This window comes from Mobula birostris, chromosome 15, assembly GCF_030028105.1.
Source record: "Mobula birostris isolate sMobBir1 chromosome 15, sMobBir1.hap1, whole genome shotgun sequence".
Lineage (NCBI taxonomy): Eukaryota > Metazoa > Chordata > Chondrichthyes > Myliobatiformes > Myliobatidae > Mobula > Mobula birostris.
The window spans coordinates 39,999,482-40,018,198 of NC_092384.1; the positions used below are offsets into that span (position 1 = coordinate 39,999,482).

At 39.7% G+C, this 18,717-nt stretch overlaps 1 protein-coding gene across 4 annotated transcripts in view; it reads left to right on the top strand.

Moving 5' to 3' along the window:
• Positions 1-18,717, top strand: part of abcc12 (ATP-binding cassette, sub-family C (CFTR/MRP), member 12) — a 127,055-nt gene that overhangs the window by 98,400 nt on the left and 9,938 nt on the right. For all 4 annotated transcript variants that reach the window (XM_072279630.1, XM_072279631.1, XM_072279632.1 and 1 more), the window contains 6 exons: positions 6,752-6,978; positions 10,028-10,165; positions 10,286-10,472; positions 14,308-14,397; positions 14,489-14,678; positions 17,292-17,451. In XM_072279630.1, the coding sequence (XP_072135731.1) occupies positions 6,752-6,978; positions 10,028-10,165; positions 10,286-10,472; positions 14,308-14,397; positions 14,489-14,678; positions 17,292-17,451 (992 nt within the window). The remainder of the gene's footprint in view (positions 1-6,751; positions 6,979-10,027; positions 10,166-10,285; positions 10,473-14,307; positions 14,398-14,488; positions 14,679-17,291; positions 17,452-18,717) is intronic.

Here is an 18,717-nt window from a genome sequence, read left to right on the forward strand (position 1 = left end):
AACGATTGCGAGCATTTCCTTTTTGATCGCTGCGTAACGTGTTTCTGTGTCCGTTAGCGCTCTGCTTGCATATGTGATCGGACGTCCATTCTGGAGGAGTGCTGCCCCTAGGCCTTTGCTGCTGGCGTCACATTGGATGGTCAGCTCTTCCTTAGAATCGTAGTCTGCTAACACCGGTGCTTCGGATACCATCCGCTTGATCTTGGAGAGAGCGTTTTGCTGCTCAGCTGACCGCTCCCATGCTACAGCTGGCTTTGTCAGCTGTCTTATTGGCTCATGGGTATCTGAGAGACTTGGTAGAAAACGGCTCAGGTAGTTGACAAATCCGATCAATCGCTGCACTCCCTGCACATCCGTGGGTCCTGCATGTTGAGAACGTCAGCGACCTTTTTAGGATCAGGCTGAAGTCCCTCACTTGTGGTGAGGTGCCCCAGAAGAGGTATCTCTGTCGCTCTGAGGACAGATTTTTTCTTGTTGAGCCTGATATGCTGCCCTGCACAACGCTGTAATAGCTGCTCAAGTTTCACATCATGATCGGTGATTGCCTTTTCCTGCGTTTCCCCTATTCCGTACACCAGAATGTCGTCTGCGACCCAGATCACTCCTGGTAGCCCTTCCAGCACCTGATGCAGCCTGCGCTGGAAGATCTCTGACGAAACACCGGTTCCAAACATGAGTCTGAGCCATCTAAACCACCCGAAAGGTGTGTTGAAAGTGGTGAGCACGCTTGATTCACTGTCCAATTTCACTTGCCAGAATGCAGAACTCATATCACGCTTGCTGAAAACCTTAGCCTGGTCAAGATCGGGCAAAATGTCCTCTATCACCGGGAGGGGGCAGTGTTCTCTCCTCAGCGCTTTGTTCAATGGTCGAGGGTCAATACATATACAAAGATTGCCGTTCTCTGCGACCACTAACTGGCTAACCCACCTTGTAGGTTCATGGACTGGAGCTATCACCTTGCGGTCTACCAGTTGATCAAGCTCAGCTTTCACTTTCCGCTTCATAGCGTGAGGTAGACGTCATGGGGGTAACACTGTGGGTTGAACTTCCTCATCAATCTGCAGGTGGGCTGCACCCGGAAGCTCCCCGAGCACATCATCGAACACCTCTGCATAGCGTTCTCCTGGTGTGCATTGTTCTTCTTTAAGTGTAGATGCATGCACCCTGTGAAAGTTGTCATTGTTGACTCTAATCAGCTTCACTTGCTGGCTGGTCCTGCTTCCCAGCAATGGTGTAAAGTCATCAGTGACCACGACAAATTCGACAGAGTACTTGCGGTTCGTCATGGGGTTACGCAACATCACTCTGCACATCCCTCCTGCATCCATGGTGGTCTTGTTCCACATCATCAGCTTTTTTGTGCATTGTCTTAGTGTGTGGTCTACTCCCTCCAAGTACTTGCAGGGTGAAATGTTAATACTCGCCCCGCTGTCGGCTTGGATGTCTATTGAATTTCCAGTGATGAGCGTCTGTGTGACTACGTCATCCTTTATCTTCAATCTGTTGACCACCAGTGTGACACTGTCGATAAACTCGGTGCTGCTGTCACTGTCGGTTTGGTCATCGCTTTGTGCTTCCACCCCATGCACGGGCTTCTGCTTGCATACCTTTGCAAAGTGGTTTTGAATGCCACACGGCTTGCACACCTGTCCGTGTGCTGGGCACTGTTGCTTGTCTCTTGCATGCTCCGTGCCACAGTACCTGCAAGGGTTCACTTTGCTTCTGTGGCTGTTCAAGGTGCCTTTTGCTCTGGCTCCACCACTAGCACCAGCCTTCTGTCCAGGATGCTTCGAATCTTTCTTGTTAGTGCGAGGTTTAATCCCATGGACAGTAGCGGACCTGCTGTCTGCAGCTGTACTGAATGCTTGTAGGTGTGATTCAGCCATTTCTGTGCTTTTACAGATGTCAGTGCAGTCATTGAGCGACAGCCTTCTCTCTTGTAACAGACGTTTTCTGGTTTGGGAGTCGTTAATGCCCAGTACGATCTTGTCTCTCAGCAGACTGTCTGACATACTCGAGCAAAAATTACATGTCTTTGCAAGAGATCTAAGTCTGGCGAGAAATAATTCAACGGTCTCAGCTTGTTCTTGTTGCCGCTTGCTGAACAAGTACCCTCATAAGTCTCATTTTTCTTACCGATAGCATATCTGTCAAATGCAGCTAAAATCTTTGTGAGGTCTTAGCCTTCAGCCTCGTCTGCGAACACAAAACTGTTGAGAACCTCAAGTCCTGACGGTCCAATTGTATGTAAAAGTAATGCCTTCTGGTATGCTGGAACCTGTTTGTGCAGTTGTGCTATGACGCTGTAGTTAGTCCACATCTGCCGCCATGTCTTCCATCCGTCTATCACTCCGCGGTTGACCGTCACGGCCGGTGGCGGGCGGATGCCGCTGACTGGGGAGGACTTCCGCCCCGACCATGGTTCCCCGGCACGGGGTCGCCCGCGGGTGCTGGGTGCCGCTGAGATTTTGCTGTCTCACCTCCCGACATTGCTACTGCACCCGTCTCTATTTGTGGCCGGTTGCTCGTCTCAGTCGACATTTTTCTACTCTTACACTCACTCTCCGATGTTTCAGAGTTGCGCTATTATTATGCTGCCAACTGCAAGTTGAGAAAATTGGGCACTGTGGTTGAGAAAGGTGCTTTTCCAAGCCCCACTGCTGCTACCATGTTTTGAGACGGATATTTTAGATAAAAACAATGGCACATGTGCACCAACTTTAATTGTCTGCTCACGAGTGCATGTACAAGTATATCATAACACTCCAGCCACCTTGTGTTCTAAGGAGCCTGAATCCAGTCATCACCAGTAGGATACGAAGTGAGAGATTTTTCCAGCAATTTTGTGGTGAGAAGAAATGGCTTCTAAGGACTGTTAAGGACTCTAAAGACCAGTCCTGATGAAGTCTCAGCTCAAAATATCGACTATTTACTCTTTTCCATAGATGCTGCCTGATATACTGAGTTCCTCCTGCACTTTGTGTATGTTGCTTGGATTTCCAGCACCTGCAGGTTTTCTCATGTTTGGCTTCAAAGGATGTTCATTCTCCCCTAATGTGTAACTGTGCAAAACAAAATCAAGCTACAAATTTAATTTCTCTCCCAGCTATGGGATAAGTTTGAATCATTTGCTGTTTTGCTGGAAACCAGGAACACCACAAAGACTTGTTGACATTGGTTTCTGAAAAGTAGGATGACCACCTGAACAAGATAAACACATGTATTTCATTTATTATTTAGTGAGGCAGAGGAGCGGAGCAAAAGTTTTCTTGCTTATAGCCTTTCATCAGAGAATTCTTAAAATTCTGTTTTGGCTTTTCATTCTGTCCAAGACCACAGGGATAGAAAGTGTTATGGCATTGGCCGAAGTACACATGTGACACAAAAGCAATAATGTTCAACTCTGACCTTGATGAAAAGTATCTATAACAAGCTAAAGGTCACTGTGGGTGGGGTTTCTGCTTTCCTCATGGGATACCTAATGTCGAGAAACCGTGATATCATCAAGATAGCTGATTACATAAACCCACAGCCTATAAACGCAAAAAGAAGAAAAAGTTAATGTTAAATAATGTTTTAAAAATCCTGAAATGATGAGAATGTATTGATATGTCTAAGTTAGAAGTTCAGATAGTGGAAGTAAACTATTGGGATTATAAATTTATGCATAAAGCTGAGTGGTATACTTCATACTTCGTCATAAATCCTGACAAAGGGTCTCGGCCTGAAACGTCGACTGCACCTCTTCCTAGAGATGTTGCCTGGCCTGCTGTGTTCACCAGCAACTTTGATGTGTGTTGCTTGAATTTCCAGCATCTGCAGAATTTCTGTTGTTTGGTATACTTCATATTCCAATTTGGTTATAGTGGACATTAACAGGGACAAACTTTAGAAGCTAGGTACAGTGATGCTCGTTACATGAATATCGAAGTTTCATGCAAGTTTAATGTAAATCTGAAACAAAATATCTTGAATTATTTAGGTGGCAGCATCAAGGTGCAGGCACAAAATTTAGATAGAATTATGGCAAGGTACTCCATTTAGAAGAACCTTACTTAAATATCATGCAACAAAGTGTCAAATATTCAGGGCATTTGAACCTAAATAAAATTTAAGTGTGTGTCAATTCAAGTGATTTGTTTGATTTCTTTGAAGAAGATTTAAAATACTGCAGTCATTGGAGAGTATTGAACCATTCACAGTATATACCTGATCTCTGCTTTGCAGATGTAGAAATCACAGAGTTGATTACAGTATAAAAGAGTCAAGCCAGCAATTACTAACATTATGACATCATAGTCTGGCAAATACTGAACCATTAGATTGAAATGCGCTGGATATGGCCAACAGTTCTAAAGAAAGAGACTGGCATTTAGCTGCTGCATAATAAATGACTCCACAACTATTTGGGACTTCCGTATGTCCAGAATCACCTACCCAATTGCTTGTAAATACAAGTACAAATATCAGAGAGGATGAAATATTGAACATATCATTTCACCACATTCATTGATTAGCAATATCCCATTTAACATTTTTTGCTTTCATATACAGAATCATAATTCACTTATTATATGAAGTCATTCAGCCTATTGTGACTCCAAGGGGAACATTCCCATCACCCTATTCTCCTCTCTCCTTTCTCTGGAGCCCTACAACTTATTTGCTCTTAAGTGGCCATTAACTCCCCTTTTAGATAGATAGACAGATAGATAGATACTTTATTGATCTCAAGGAAATTAATGTCACAGTAACATTACAAGTGCATAGATCAAAATATTAGAAGAGAAGTAGAAAGAATAAAAAATAAGTTATCTCAAACAGTCTAACAGGAGGGGGTCATCACTTCCCCATCTATTATAGAGCCTAATGGCCAAGGGTAAGAATGACCTCATATAGCGCTCTTTGGAGTAGCACAATTGTCTTAGTCTATTACTAAAAGTGCTTCTCCGTTCAGCCAAGATGGCATGCAGAGAGTGAGAAACATTGTCCAGAATTGCCGGGATTTTCCTTAGGGTATTTTGGTCTACTACAGTCTCCAGTGTGTCCAGTTTGACTCCTATAACAGAGCCAGCTTTTCTAATCAGTTTATTGAGTCTATTGTCATCACCTGTGTTAATGCCATTGCCTCAGCACACCACCATATAGAAGATTGTACTGGCAACAACAGACTGGCAGAACATCTGAAGGGGAAGCCTGCATACTCCAAAGGACCTCAGATTCCTCAGGAAGTAGAGGCGACTCTGGACCTTCTTGTACACAGCCTCTGTGTTGGTGCTCCCCCAGGGATTTGTAGATCCTCACCAACAACAGTAACAGGGAGCAGTGCAGGCTTAGTCTTCCTAAAGTCCACCACCATCTCCTTTGTCTTACTGATGCTGAGCTGCAGATGATTCAGCTTGCACCATTTGACAAGATTCCTTTTACAATCTATATCAGCCAAATAACCTACCATACAGCTTTGAGATGTGGTGGGGCGTGGACAATGGAGCATCTGGCAGAAATCCACACAGTCACTAGGAGAACAAAGAGCTCCTGAAATCACTATCAAATCCAAATCCATGAAGCCACAAAGAAACTGCACTTACTACTCTACCATCCTGTCCACCAGCCCTCTTGTCCTGCATACAGCAAAAACAGTAACTAATTAATTTTGTCAGCTTATATTTTTATCATTGATGTACTGCTCTGTTTTGCTCCCATTGTAATTATCTAACTAATAATCAATTGCTTATTTTCAATATTCAAAGTTGAAAGCTCATATATTTATAATAATAGGTGCTAAGTTTGACTTGCTGTATTTTATCATCAATAATCATTTGTTCATGTGCAAGGGTCAACTTCTTTTGCTTGGATAGTTATTTTAATTTTGTTTATTTTATAGTTCACAGATTGGATCCCTAGTAAAGATATTATTTATATTAGTGCTTTTTCCACATTTCAATAGCCATGTGCAATTTTGCTCCAAAAATATAATTCCACCCTCCCCTAACAATTGGTCAAAGGACAACATTTGCAATGTGCTTGTGGACATTTCCCAGGGGTGTCTGGAAATTCCATCCACTCACCACATTAGTCTTAGCAGATTTCAGAAACTAAGTAGGGAACTAGTTAGCATTTGGATGAGAGAGAGGAGATTCTAGAGGGAAGGTAGGTGTCACCATGTCTATTGAATTATGTAAATACGGCAAATCCATCAGGTCCGTGGTTGCTGGTGGGCGTACATGGGCAGGCATCTCTCACTGCTCAAAACAATTGGAAGTAAGCTATTTCTGTTTTTTTTGCTAGGAACTGGAATAGAATGTGTTAGTTTTGTATTACCTGATGTTATATTGCGATTTTCTTTTGAAGAGCATACGTTTCAGTGTTATTTCTGTAGACATGTAGTTGTACTTTCCTCCCAGTTTTAACTAGAACAGGAAGAAAATCTACATGTGTATTGTCCTTCGGCCCAAAACATTGACTGTGCTTTTTTCCGTAGATGCTGCCTGGCCTGCTGAGTTCCTCCAACATTTTGTGTGTGTTGCTTGGATTTCCATCATCTGCAGATTTTCTCTTGTTTGTCTATTGTCCTTATGTGAACACTGACAGATATTTATATAAATATTTTCAGTGAATGATCAGTTAAGCAATATAGAGAAACTCAGTGTGCAGAAGCTTTGAAAAATACTTATAAAAGTTTCAGCTCAACTGGATCATGAAAACTTAATCTGGAAATGGTATTTCCTCCTTTCTCTTTAATCCAAAGATTTTACACCGCCCAATGATGTTCTTTGACACTACCCCAGTTGGAAGGATTATCAACCGTTTCTCCAAGGACATGGACGAAGTGGATGTTAGACTACCTTTTCAGGCTGAGAATTTCCTCCACCAGGTGTTGATGATAACCTGCATATTTGCAACCATGGCAGCAGTTTTTCCATACCTACTCATCGCAGTGGCAATCTTTGCCATAGTACTTGCTATATTTTTCAGGTTAGTTCCCCAAGTTTTGTTAATTTGTGGGATGTGAACATATTGAAAATGGGCACTTAGAGTCCACCTACTTGTAGCCTTGTGGAAAAAGCAATCCAGAGACAACCAACAGGAATTCTGCAGATGCTGGAAATTCAAGCAACACACATCAAAGTTGCTGGTGAACGCAGCAGGCCAGGCAGCATCTCTAGGAAGAGGTGCAGTCGACGTTTCAGGCCAAGACCCTTCGTCAGGACTAACTGAAGGAAGAGTGAGTAAGGGATTTGAAAGTTGGAGGGGGAGGGGGAGATCCAAAATGATAGGAGAAGACAGGAGGGGGAGGGATAGAGCCAAGAGCTGGACAGGTGATTGGCAAAAGGGGATTCTCCCCCCCCTTTTCCTTCTCCCTGGGCCTCCTGTCCCATGATCCTCTCGTATCCCCTTTTGCCTATCACCTGTCCAGCTCTTGGCTCCATCCTTCCCCCTCCTGTCTTTTCCTATCATTTTGGATCTCCCCCTCCCCCTCCAACTTTCAAATCCCTTGCTCACTCTTCCTTCAGTTAGTCCTGACGAAGGGTCTCGGCCTGAAACGTCGACTGCACCTCTTCCTAGAGATGCTGCCTGGCATGCTGCGTTCACCAGCAACTTTGATGTGTGTTGCCAGAGACAACCACATTGGTTGGTTGGTTGGTTGACTGAGGATCACTTTGACGTTGGGGATTGAGGGTAACTTTTTCTGAAGTGTATTATTGAACTAGGTGGGTGTTTTCAACAATTCAACTGTTACTGTTACCAAGTCATGTTCTTTGTTAAATTCCAGATTTAATTAATCACTAGAATTTAAATTTCTCAGCTGCCACAGTGGGATTTGAACTCACAACTTTTGATCAATTGTTCATAGCATAGCCATTGAGCCACCATATATGTAACAAAATTGGTTGGAGGCTTAAAGGGCGGTCCTTTCAATGACAAATTCTGTATAAATTCAGTTCATTTTTTTTTACATAGGATTTACTAGTGCTAATGTCAGAATTCCCAATGTACTATCTTGGCAGATAAAGTTCTGCATGAGAATCAGAAAATCATACAAAATATCCCATGGAGAACAATGTTTAAAAGTTAAAGATGGTAAATTGAAAATCTAAGTTCTTATTTGGAAGACTTAAATGACAAATTGAGGTCATATTTGAGTAAGTTGTAACTATACCTCAGAGTTGAAAATGAAAGCTGTGAATTCCAAGAATACATGAAAGCGTTACCGATATTTGAAGAGCTAGTTCTACATATTTTGAATTTATACTTTGAACACCAACCCCCTTATGTATTCAAGTATTCTGATGAAAGCCTGTGTACTTGAAAAAGAAACTAATCTCTTCTCTTTTCATGTACCAACAGGCTTACCATGTATTCCTGTTGTGAAGTCTTAATTCATGCCTGTCGTTCTCCTTCAGCTGAAAGTGTCCCACCACATGTGATAAAGGTTTTCCTACCCTGGTCTCATTAAAATGCTACAGCAGTTGGATTTTTCCAGGGAAACTTTCCAGTTGTAGTTTTTCATGTCACTTCATTATGATAATCATTTTAACAATGGTTAAATACATATGTCTGAATCAACATGCTAAACATCAAATTTCATTGCAGAACTTCAGCACATAATCCAGACTGACGCTTCAATACAGCACTGGTATTTATGAATCCCTTCCAGAGGAAAGTAAAACTTTAGACTCACCTGCTATTTCAGGCAAACATATCATAAAAATCATAGCCAAAGCAGTTATTAGAATATAAGGTGATAGAATGCTGTGTGCTGCTTTCCCAATTTACCTGTAATGTCATTCAGAATAGATTAGGTATGTTGATGGACCAGACAGCCATTGAAGTATTGAAGCACCTAAGGCATGGCTCATGGAAAAAGTTCTCCCATAAATAGAAAAAAATGAACAAAATCATACTTTGGTACTCTGCGCATGAAACATAGACTAAAATGTAATTCCAGGTGAATCAGGATAAGAAGCCCAAATGATTCATTAAACATTAACTCTGCTAATCAACATTCCCAGATACTTCCCAATGTATTCTACTGACAATCCTCTTTAAGAGGAATAGATGAAAGTAATTTAAAAAACAATTTGCAACAAAATCCACAATCAGCTTTATGCTTTATTTGGAGTTTATACTGGAAGTATTCCATTCATTTGATCATTGGTGCAATCATAAGAAATCTTCAACAGGCCATTTAAAATGGTTGTTTGAAAATAGGAATGGTGAGTCTGCGCAGTTATCAGAAAGAGAAACAATCAGTGAAGGTTCTCAGACTAGAAATGTCAACTGCTTCTCTTTTCACAGATGCTGCCTGATTTGTGCACCTTTTGCACCATTTTCCCTTTTTTGCTTCAAGATTCAAGCAATGCAGCTTTTTTTGATTTTGCACACAATTTATGATGCACTGAATGAAGTGTCATAATTTTTCACTGTTTATTATTTTTCATTTATAAGTTAAATTCAATGTCTAAATAATACTGCTGGTCCCCATCAAGGTTCTGCATTCTGTGTCAGTCAGCCATGATTAATTTGCAAACTAAAGCCTGTTCTTTTTGATTTTTTTATGCATCACGAAAGAACGTAATAAATCTTAAGGATATTATGATCAGATTCCTATGATGAATATTTGCAAGGAAAATAGCAACATACAAAATGCTTTCAGAACTTACATGTCTTTCTAAGCATATTGCTAAAATAGTTTAACTGATGAGGAGGACTTTTAATCACCATGTGCAATTTAAAGAGATCAAGATTATTGTTAAACCCGATAGAGTATAGGTAAATATACACAGTGATATGGAATAGATTCAATCACTCAAGGCCAAAGGTTATCGAAGCATGTGCATACATGTTGATGTCTTTGTAAATGTCACATTTCTAGAAGCTAGTTACATTAACATAAGATGCAATTCAGACTTATCTGTCCTTTCGATCCCTATTTTGAAAATTAATGAAGCAAGAGAAAGTAATTCATAGATCGGTAGGCAATCTACAAAAAGAAATCCTGAATATTACTTTTATTTTCTAGGCTTTTTCAAGATGGTATCAGAGAATTGAAAAGAATAGAAAACATGAGCGCATCCCCTTGGTTCTGTCATATCACTTCAAGCATTCAAGGTCTGAGCACAATACATGCCTATAATAAAACAAATTATTTTATTGAACGGTAAGTAAACATTTATATCTTTGATATCATGCTTAGCATTAGAGGCTGATTGATTTTTGACAGGCAAAATTTTTTTTTCAAACTAAACTTGTTAAAAAGTGTGCATTATCCTTTTTACAGATTTAAAGACCTAGCTGATAAAAATTCTAGCCATTTGTTACTGTTCCACTGTTCCGTGCGTTGGTTTGCCGTGAGAGTCGATTTCTTCACAGCTCTCACAACCCTCACTGTGGCTCTCTTTGTCATCTTAAGTCCCTACTCGATTCCTGCATCAGATAAGGGTCTTGCTTTATCATATGCCGTTCAGGTGAGGAAACTAATTCAATTTTACTGGTCTTATTTATCCTATTATCTCCTGAAGGACAACAAAATTGTTTCAGGGATAATAAAAGTCAATAGAATTCTCTACAAAAGCAATTTCAACACGTTTTTACTATTCACTGAGAAGTTATTGGACTTGACAAGAATAGATTGATAATAAAGATTCTACCTTGAATTCATGACAATACTGTAAAAAAGAATTATCTGTGATGTATTACAAACAATTCACATTTAATAGTGTTTTTGTTGAAGAATAAAATTATAAATTTAAAATCATATTCACACAAAAGGGGACAAAGTCCAGTCCAGGTCTTTTAAATTTAAAGCAGTATGTTGTTGAATCCTTAGAATGAAAGAAGACTCAAAATACAATGTGTTTTAAGGTTTATTAATACATTTGTTTTCTAACAAGCAAAGTGGTCTTTAATTAAAAAAAAGTTTCACATTTGATCAATGGAGTTAACTGGAAACCTTTCATTTTATCTTTTAATTAATTGATCATATATAAACCTAACTCAATAGTATTGAAATCCTGAGGATCAATAGCATCGTATTTCATGTAGTCAGCCAGGTCTGTATATAGGTGTGACCGAAATAAGATCAAGTCATTGATATTCTGATTTCCTGATCTGTGCTCTTGAGTGCAGCTCCCCTCTTACAGAATTAGTGAATATAAACCTCTCGCGGGTATACACTGACATTCCAGGCAGCGATTTAAATTTTATTGACCAACGGTGGAATCAAGGTGCCTTGGTAAAACTCAAGTCAATGTGCATCTAAGCGAAAACACTGCATTCTTTTGGAGCAGTATTTCATATAAAGGAAGAAGGTCATTGTTGGAAGTCAGTCAGTGGAAGTCCGTTACTGATGTAAGATCGGTCTCCTGGAGAGTGAACCTGTGGAAAGCATCTGGCCCAAATAGTGTTCATGACTGTGTCCTTAGATCTTGTGCGGATCAGTTGGCGGGCATTTCTACAGACACTTCTAACCTCTTCCTGCTTTAGTCTAAGTTTCCCTGCTTTAAGAAGGCCACTAGCATCCTGGTACCTAAGAAAACAAGATGTGTGTTAATGACTACCACCCAGTTGCTGTAACATCCTCTATCATAACGTGCTTCCGGGAGATGGTTATGGAACTTGTCAGCTCTGGCCTCCTAGACCACATTAATCCACTGCAATTCACCTGCAGCTTAAACTGATCGATGGCAGATACCTTCTCCCTGGCCCTCCTCTCATCTCTGGATCATCTGCACAGTAAAGGCACCTATGTTATTTTATTGATGAACTACAGCTGTTCCTTTAATGCTATAATTCAAAGCAAACTCATCTCCAAACTCCTAGATGCTCCCTCCTGCAACTGGATCCTTGACTTCCTGACCAACAGACCACAATCAGCAAGAATCAGAGCAACACCTTCACCATGATTATCCTCAACACTGATGCACAGCAAGGCTGCGGCCTCAGTCCCCAAATCTACACCCTATATACTCACGACTGCATGGCCAGATTCTGCTCTGTTTGTAGATGATACCACTGTAGTGGGTCATATCTCCAATAGTGATGAAACAGAGTACAAGAAGAAGATAGAGAGCTTAGAGACTTGGTGTCATGACAACAACCTGTCCTGGTCCAACAACGTTGACACCACAACCAAGGAAACTCACCAGGGCCTCTGCTTCCTCAAAAGAATAAAGAAAAAATTTGGTACTTCCACTCACCAATTTTATTGATGCACCGTAGAAAGCATCCTATCTGGATATATCATAGCTTGGTATGGCAACTAGTCTGCAAATTGCAGCCAATTGTGGCCATAGCTCAGCATATCTTGGAAACCAGCCTCCCCTCTTTGGACTCTGTTTACACTTCTCACTGCTTTAACAAAGCAGTCAGCATAATCAAGGTCCCCACCCCAGATGTTCTCTCATCCCTCTCGTCCCATCGAGCAGAGATACAAAAATCTGAATGCACCAACCACCAGGCCGAATAACAGCTTCTCTCCTGCTGTTTTGACTATTGAGTCATTCCCTAGTATGATAAGATGAACTCTTGACCTCACAATCCACCTCATTATGAGCCTGCACCTTATTGTCTGTCTAAACTACACTTCTTCTCTCTTCCACGGATGCTGCCCAACTTGCTGAGTTCCTCCAGTGTGTTGTAGGTGTTACTTCTTCTCTCTGAAATGTTTTATTCTGCCCTCTAATATTTCCCCCCATTCTACCTCAGTGCACTGTTTTAACAAATTGATTTGTAAGAACAGCATGCAAGATAAGTTTTCATTGTACTTCAGCATATGTGAAAACAATAAATCAACTTACTAGTCATCCCACACCCAAGACATAACCCTTGATAGGATTATCAACATGATAGGTGAGTTCTACAGGTGCTGCTTAACCTGTTGAGTATTCCCAGCATTTTATGTCTGTTTTCCAGTTGTGTTTTTGGCTAGGGAGGCCGTTTCTTTTGTTAAAGAGTCATGAGCATCATTGAGCCATGTGCAGCGATCAAAGAATGTCCTCACCTCTGCCATATGGTGGTGGGAAGTTCATTTGTAAAGCAACTGAAGATGGTTGGAACTAGGACACTGACTTGAGGCAGTCTTGTATTGATGTCCTGAGGCTGAAGTGATTGAATTATAACAACCAGAATCATGTTTCTTTTTGTGAAGTATGACTTCAGCCATTGGAGAGTTTTCTCTTTGGTGCATATTGACCAAATTCAACAATTCTACTTTGGTGAGAAGGTCAGTCACCCTCTCTTCCCATCTTGAACTCCATTCTTTGGCCCATATTTGGACCAAGGTTTTAATGATATCTGGGGAAGAGTGGTCCCGAATTGACCATTGGTGAGGTAGCACTACTGACAATCAAAGTAGACTGATTGTACAGTAATTAGTTGTTTGAATTTGTCCTGGTTTTTTTGTTAACAGTAAACAACTGGACAATTTACTATATTGTCAGGCAAATGCCAATGCTACATTTGTACTGGGACAGGTTGACTTAAGGCACAGCTAGTTCAGGAGCACAGTTCTTCATAAGCTCAGTTGGAATGTTGCCTTTGTTGTATCTAGTGGTCTTTGAACATTTGATTATCACGTGGAGAGAATCAAATTGACTGGAGGTTGGCTTTTGTGACAGTGGAGTCTTAAGGAGGAAGCTCTGATGGATCATTCATTCAACACTTCTGATTACATATGGTTCAGCCATAGTTGAGTTTTGTACCGAGTTATGGGTTCCACACTTTAGAAAAGATGTAAAAACTTTAGACGAGATACAGGTCACAGAGCAGGTATGACCACGACAGCCTGAATGGTCTATTTCTATGCTGTTTGCATTCTGTGATTCAAACTGGTCAATACTCAATTATTATCAAACAAAAGCCACCTTGATAGCATCAGTGCCCACGAATTTCAGAGAGAGACTTTCTAAGGAATATATAAGTAGATTTCAGTCAGACAAGGATCTTGCCAACTTGAAGAAGCTCAGAATATCCAATCAATGGTCTTGCAAAAAAAAAAATCACACAGAGCTCGTTAGGAGTCTGGGTCACATTGCATAAAAGTCAAGTTGATGTAGAAACCTTCATCGCAATGGATGTATATTTGATGAACTGTGATCTGCAGGATTTTATTGGCCCAGAGTTGGTAGGATGAATACATCTTTTCAACAACCAAGATAGAGCAAGTTTTCTGTAAATTTTCTCTGAACCTCCGATTTTTATTTGCTGAGTTTCAAGGCTAGTAGGTTTATTTACTCTTTTCTTATTAATATTGATAATTTTGCAAAGATATACTATCGAATTTCAAATGTTCTCTGCTCATAGCTGACGGGATTGATCCAAATATGCATACGAATGGGAATGGAAACAGAATCCAGATTCTTATCTGCAGAACGAATAATAGAATATTATCTGGTGAGTACATAACAACAGAATTCAATTATGAATTCCAGTTCATTCAAATACTACTGCTTCACTGTTATTTACGTTTATATATCTTTATCAGACTGATGTTTCAGGAAGTCCACTTCCTGCTATAAAGTCAAATGTTCCGAAGAACTGGCCAAATTGTGGTGCAATCACATTTAAGAATTATCAGATGAAATACAGAGAAAATACTCCAATTGTTCTAAAGGGATTGAATATAAATATAGATCCTCGGGAAAAAATTGGAATTGTTGGAAGAACAGGATCTGGTAAGATATTTTAAAACTATAGCTTCTCTTTGTTACCAATTATGTACATAAAAAATAATGTGGCAAACTAAAGGCTTTCTTTATTCAGAGCCTTTAACAAAGGAAATGACTGTCAGTGGCACCAGTATGGGACCAGTATACCGTCACCCTTTTCTAAATGTCCTTTCTTAAATTACTCTTGAAATTAGATGCTTCACTGCTTCCTTCCTTGTCAGTCTAGGAACAGTTCTGATGCACTGTGATATTGCCAAATCTAATCTCGATCTATTGTTAACTAATTGAACAGATTGTGAAGATCCTGGCATTTTTTCTAATGTATCTCCATTACCATTTTCCTATTTAATTTATATTGTTCAGTAATATATAACTTCATGCCATCAAGGGTATTCAGTTTTTGCAAGTTCCCTATTTCATTCTCCTGACTTAGCTTTGTTATCAAATACAACAGTTTCACATTACTTTCCATTTTTTTCTGTTAAATTATAACCAGAATTGCTCAGCTCTGACTTTTGGCTTTTCAACCACAGTACTGTGTTATTAGATCCTGTATTCTAGCAGATGAAAAATAAAACCTGATTTAAAAAAGGCTAATAGTTGTCACTGACATAAAATCAGAAATCTTGAGAGATTAGCAAGCACTCTTTCATTGATCTCAGAATTCTATATTGTTTCAATTTTCTATTTAGTGGAGTCACTGAAGGCAAAAAAAAAGGCCGTTAGAATTTAAGGATGCAAATTAAGACACTAAATTTCAAACGTATGCTCCAGATTCTAGATGAGACAAGAACAAGTGTACAGGAGCTGCTATAGTCTTGGTCAGGAAAATATTAAACAATCCCAATACGATTAATGTCATTACCAAAATATGTAACGAAAGTTTTTGGGGAGGTATTCTTAAATTATGAATGAAAACTCATAAAAATATCCAAACACTTAAAAATGGCAGTATTTCTATGCTGGTTATATCTTCATACAGTATATTATAATAACTTTAATGATGTATTCAATGCAGAACAAAGTTAAGCATTAAAACCTCCCCCAGGTTTCCAAATGTAAAACACATATACTTAATTTAATAGAAGTTTAATATGGTGGGAAAAATGTATAGGGGTTAATACATTTGCAGAGCTGAACTAAAATTCAGTGTTTTTAGGGATGATTATAAGAAGAGAAGGAGGTAAGTCTTTTTTAGCATTAAAGAGGATGTCGTGCTTATTAAGGTAATGTCAGTCAAGTGATGCATCATCTTTTGAGCCCTACAAGGTACAATTAACTCAGACACAGTAGGAGCAGCAATTAGAAAATTGTTAAGGCTTTACAGGTCACTGACCAGTATATCAAAGGAACAAATGAGATTAATGAGCATTTTGAAAGCCAACTGAGATGCATTTAAAGCAAAAGGAGTAGATATATAATTTATGTACTGTTCACATTAATAGCCTGCTTGGAATTTTACCTGTGAGGAAAAAAAACATTTCAAAATGACTTTGCAAATGATCTTTTAGTGGTGATTTTACTGTTTTTGTTGGTTTAAAAATCATGCCCCGGCTGTAAAACGTTTTGGACATATCAAAGGTATGAAAGAGAATACATATAGTAACTACAAGTTCTTTTATAAGAGATGAAGATATAGGAGCAGAATTAGGCCATTGGGCTCATTGAGTCTGCTCCACCATTTCACCATGGCTGATCCATTTCCCCCTCAGCCCAATCTCCTGCTTTCTCCCCATATCCCTTCATTCCCTGAATAATCAAGAATCTATCAGCCTCTGCCTTAAATTTACACAACGACTTGGCCTCCACAGCTGCCTGTGGCAACAAATTGCACAGATCCACTGCTCTGTGGCCAACAAAATTCCTCCTCTTCTCCATTCTAAATGGGCATCCCTCTATTTTGAGGTTATGTCTTCTGGACTTAGCCTCACCCACCATAGGAAACATCCTCTCCACATCCACTCTGTCAAAGCCTTTCAACATTCGATAAGTTTCAATGAGTTCCCTGCTCATTCTTCTGAATTCTAGTGATTACAGGCCCAGAGCCATCAAATGCTCCTCATATGATAAACCTTTCAATCCTGTAATCATTTTCGTGACCTCCTTTGAGCCCTCTCCAATGTCAGAACAACCTTTCTTAGATAAGGGGCCCAAAACTTCTCACAATATTCCAAATGAGGCCTCACCAGTGCTTTATAAAGCCTCAATATTACATTCTTGCTTTTATATTCTAGTCTTCTTAAAATGAAAGCTAACATCACATTTGCCTTCCTCACCATTGACTTAACTTGCAAATTAAACTTTAGGGAATCCTGCATGAGAACTCAAAAATACCCTTGCGCCTCAGCTCATTGAATTTTCTCTCCATTTAGAAAATAATCTATCCTTCTGTTTCTTCTAACAAAGTGCATCACCATATACTTCCCGACATTATATTCTATCTGCCACTTCTTTGCCCATTCTCCCAGTCTGTCTTAGCTGTTCTTTAGCCTCCCTGCTTCAACAACACCGCCTGCCCCTTCACCTATCTTCATATCATCTGCAAACTTTGCAACAAAACAATCAATTCCATCATCCAAATCATTGACATATAATGAAAAAAAAGTTTATTTTTTGCAGGGAAGTCATCATTGAGTGTTGCATTGTTCAGACTGGTTGAACCAGTTACAGGAACTATCCTAATTGATAACGTTGATATTTGCACTATTGCTCTGGAAGATCTCCGAAGTAAACTCTCAATCATTCCACAAGATCCAGTTCTGTTTGCTGGTACAGTGAGGTAGGAACTCTTCCATATATTCCAGACTAATTGCTAGATATTGATGGCATAATGTAGTTTTGCTTTACATTTAATTTTCCTCATGACTTTTTGAAGTAAAATAGTGTAATTTTTTGTGTATATGCATTTCCTTTTGATTTGCAGAGAATTATTCACAGTTTTTCAATCATGCCACTTCGAGTTATAGAACTATAAGAATGGTTACAGCACTGAGTACTCATTTGTCCCATCATGCCTGCACTGGAAGAACGAATTAGTCCCATTCCCCAGCTCTTACGCTGGAGTCCTGCAAATTATACTCTATTCTACTTTGAGAGTGATAATTGAATCTCCTTACAACACTCCTCTAGGTAGTGAATTATAGATTTTAAATAGTCTAATGAAAAATAAGTTCTCATGCCACCCATCCAAAACTCTTTCGTTAATCAATTGAATTCAATGTCCTTTGGTTCTTATATCTTCTGTTAATGGGACCAGTTTCTTTGAATTCACTTTAACCATCTGCTTCAAGATTTCAAACAACTCCATCAAACAACACAATTTTGCTACCAAAAGAACCATCCAAAGTCTCTGAATTCTTATAGCCAGAACAACACCACTGATTCTCACCTGCACTTTCTGTAGGTTAAGAGACATTATTACAGGCACTTGAATAGCAAGGCAGAGAGATAGAAACCTGGTGCATGTAAAAGGGATTAGTGTAGATAGGCAAAGTGGCCCACATGGTTGTGCGAAGCACCTATTTTTATGCTGTACTGTTCTATCATTCTATGACTCTGGAGAGTTCACATAGAAAATAATGTAAAATATTGTAGGACACATAACTAACTACTTGGGTGCGGGTTAAAGCTCTCTTTTGCAAAACCACTTCATCACTCATTAATGTGCTCTGCAATAACATACACATTCATGGCCTCAGAATTCACAGCCTCATCTCTCACAACTGTAATTCAGGATATGGTAGAGGACCTCTAGATGCATTAATCACAACCATTTCCAAGGAAAGTGGAAAATTTGATTAGAGTGTCTACACAGGAGTCTTCTTGCTGCCAGCACCTTCTCCCAGTGGCAGAAGAGCTGCTCCTTCGGTCTCCATGCAGGTTCCATCTATCCAGGAGGAATAGATGTGGTTTTCACCATATGTAAGTTCCAAGAGATCTGCAGGATCAGCACTAATTGCTATACCTCACCAAAGCCTTTCTCCAACATTTGTAAAGGACTGTGACACACCCTTCCCAAATTTGGCTGCATGCAAAAATTCCAATC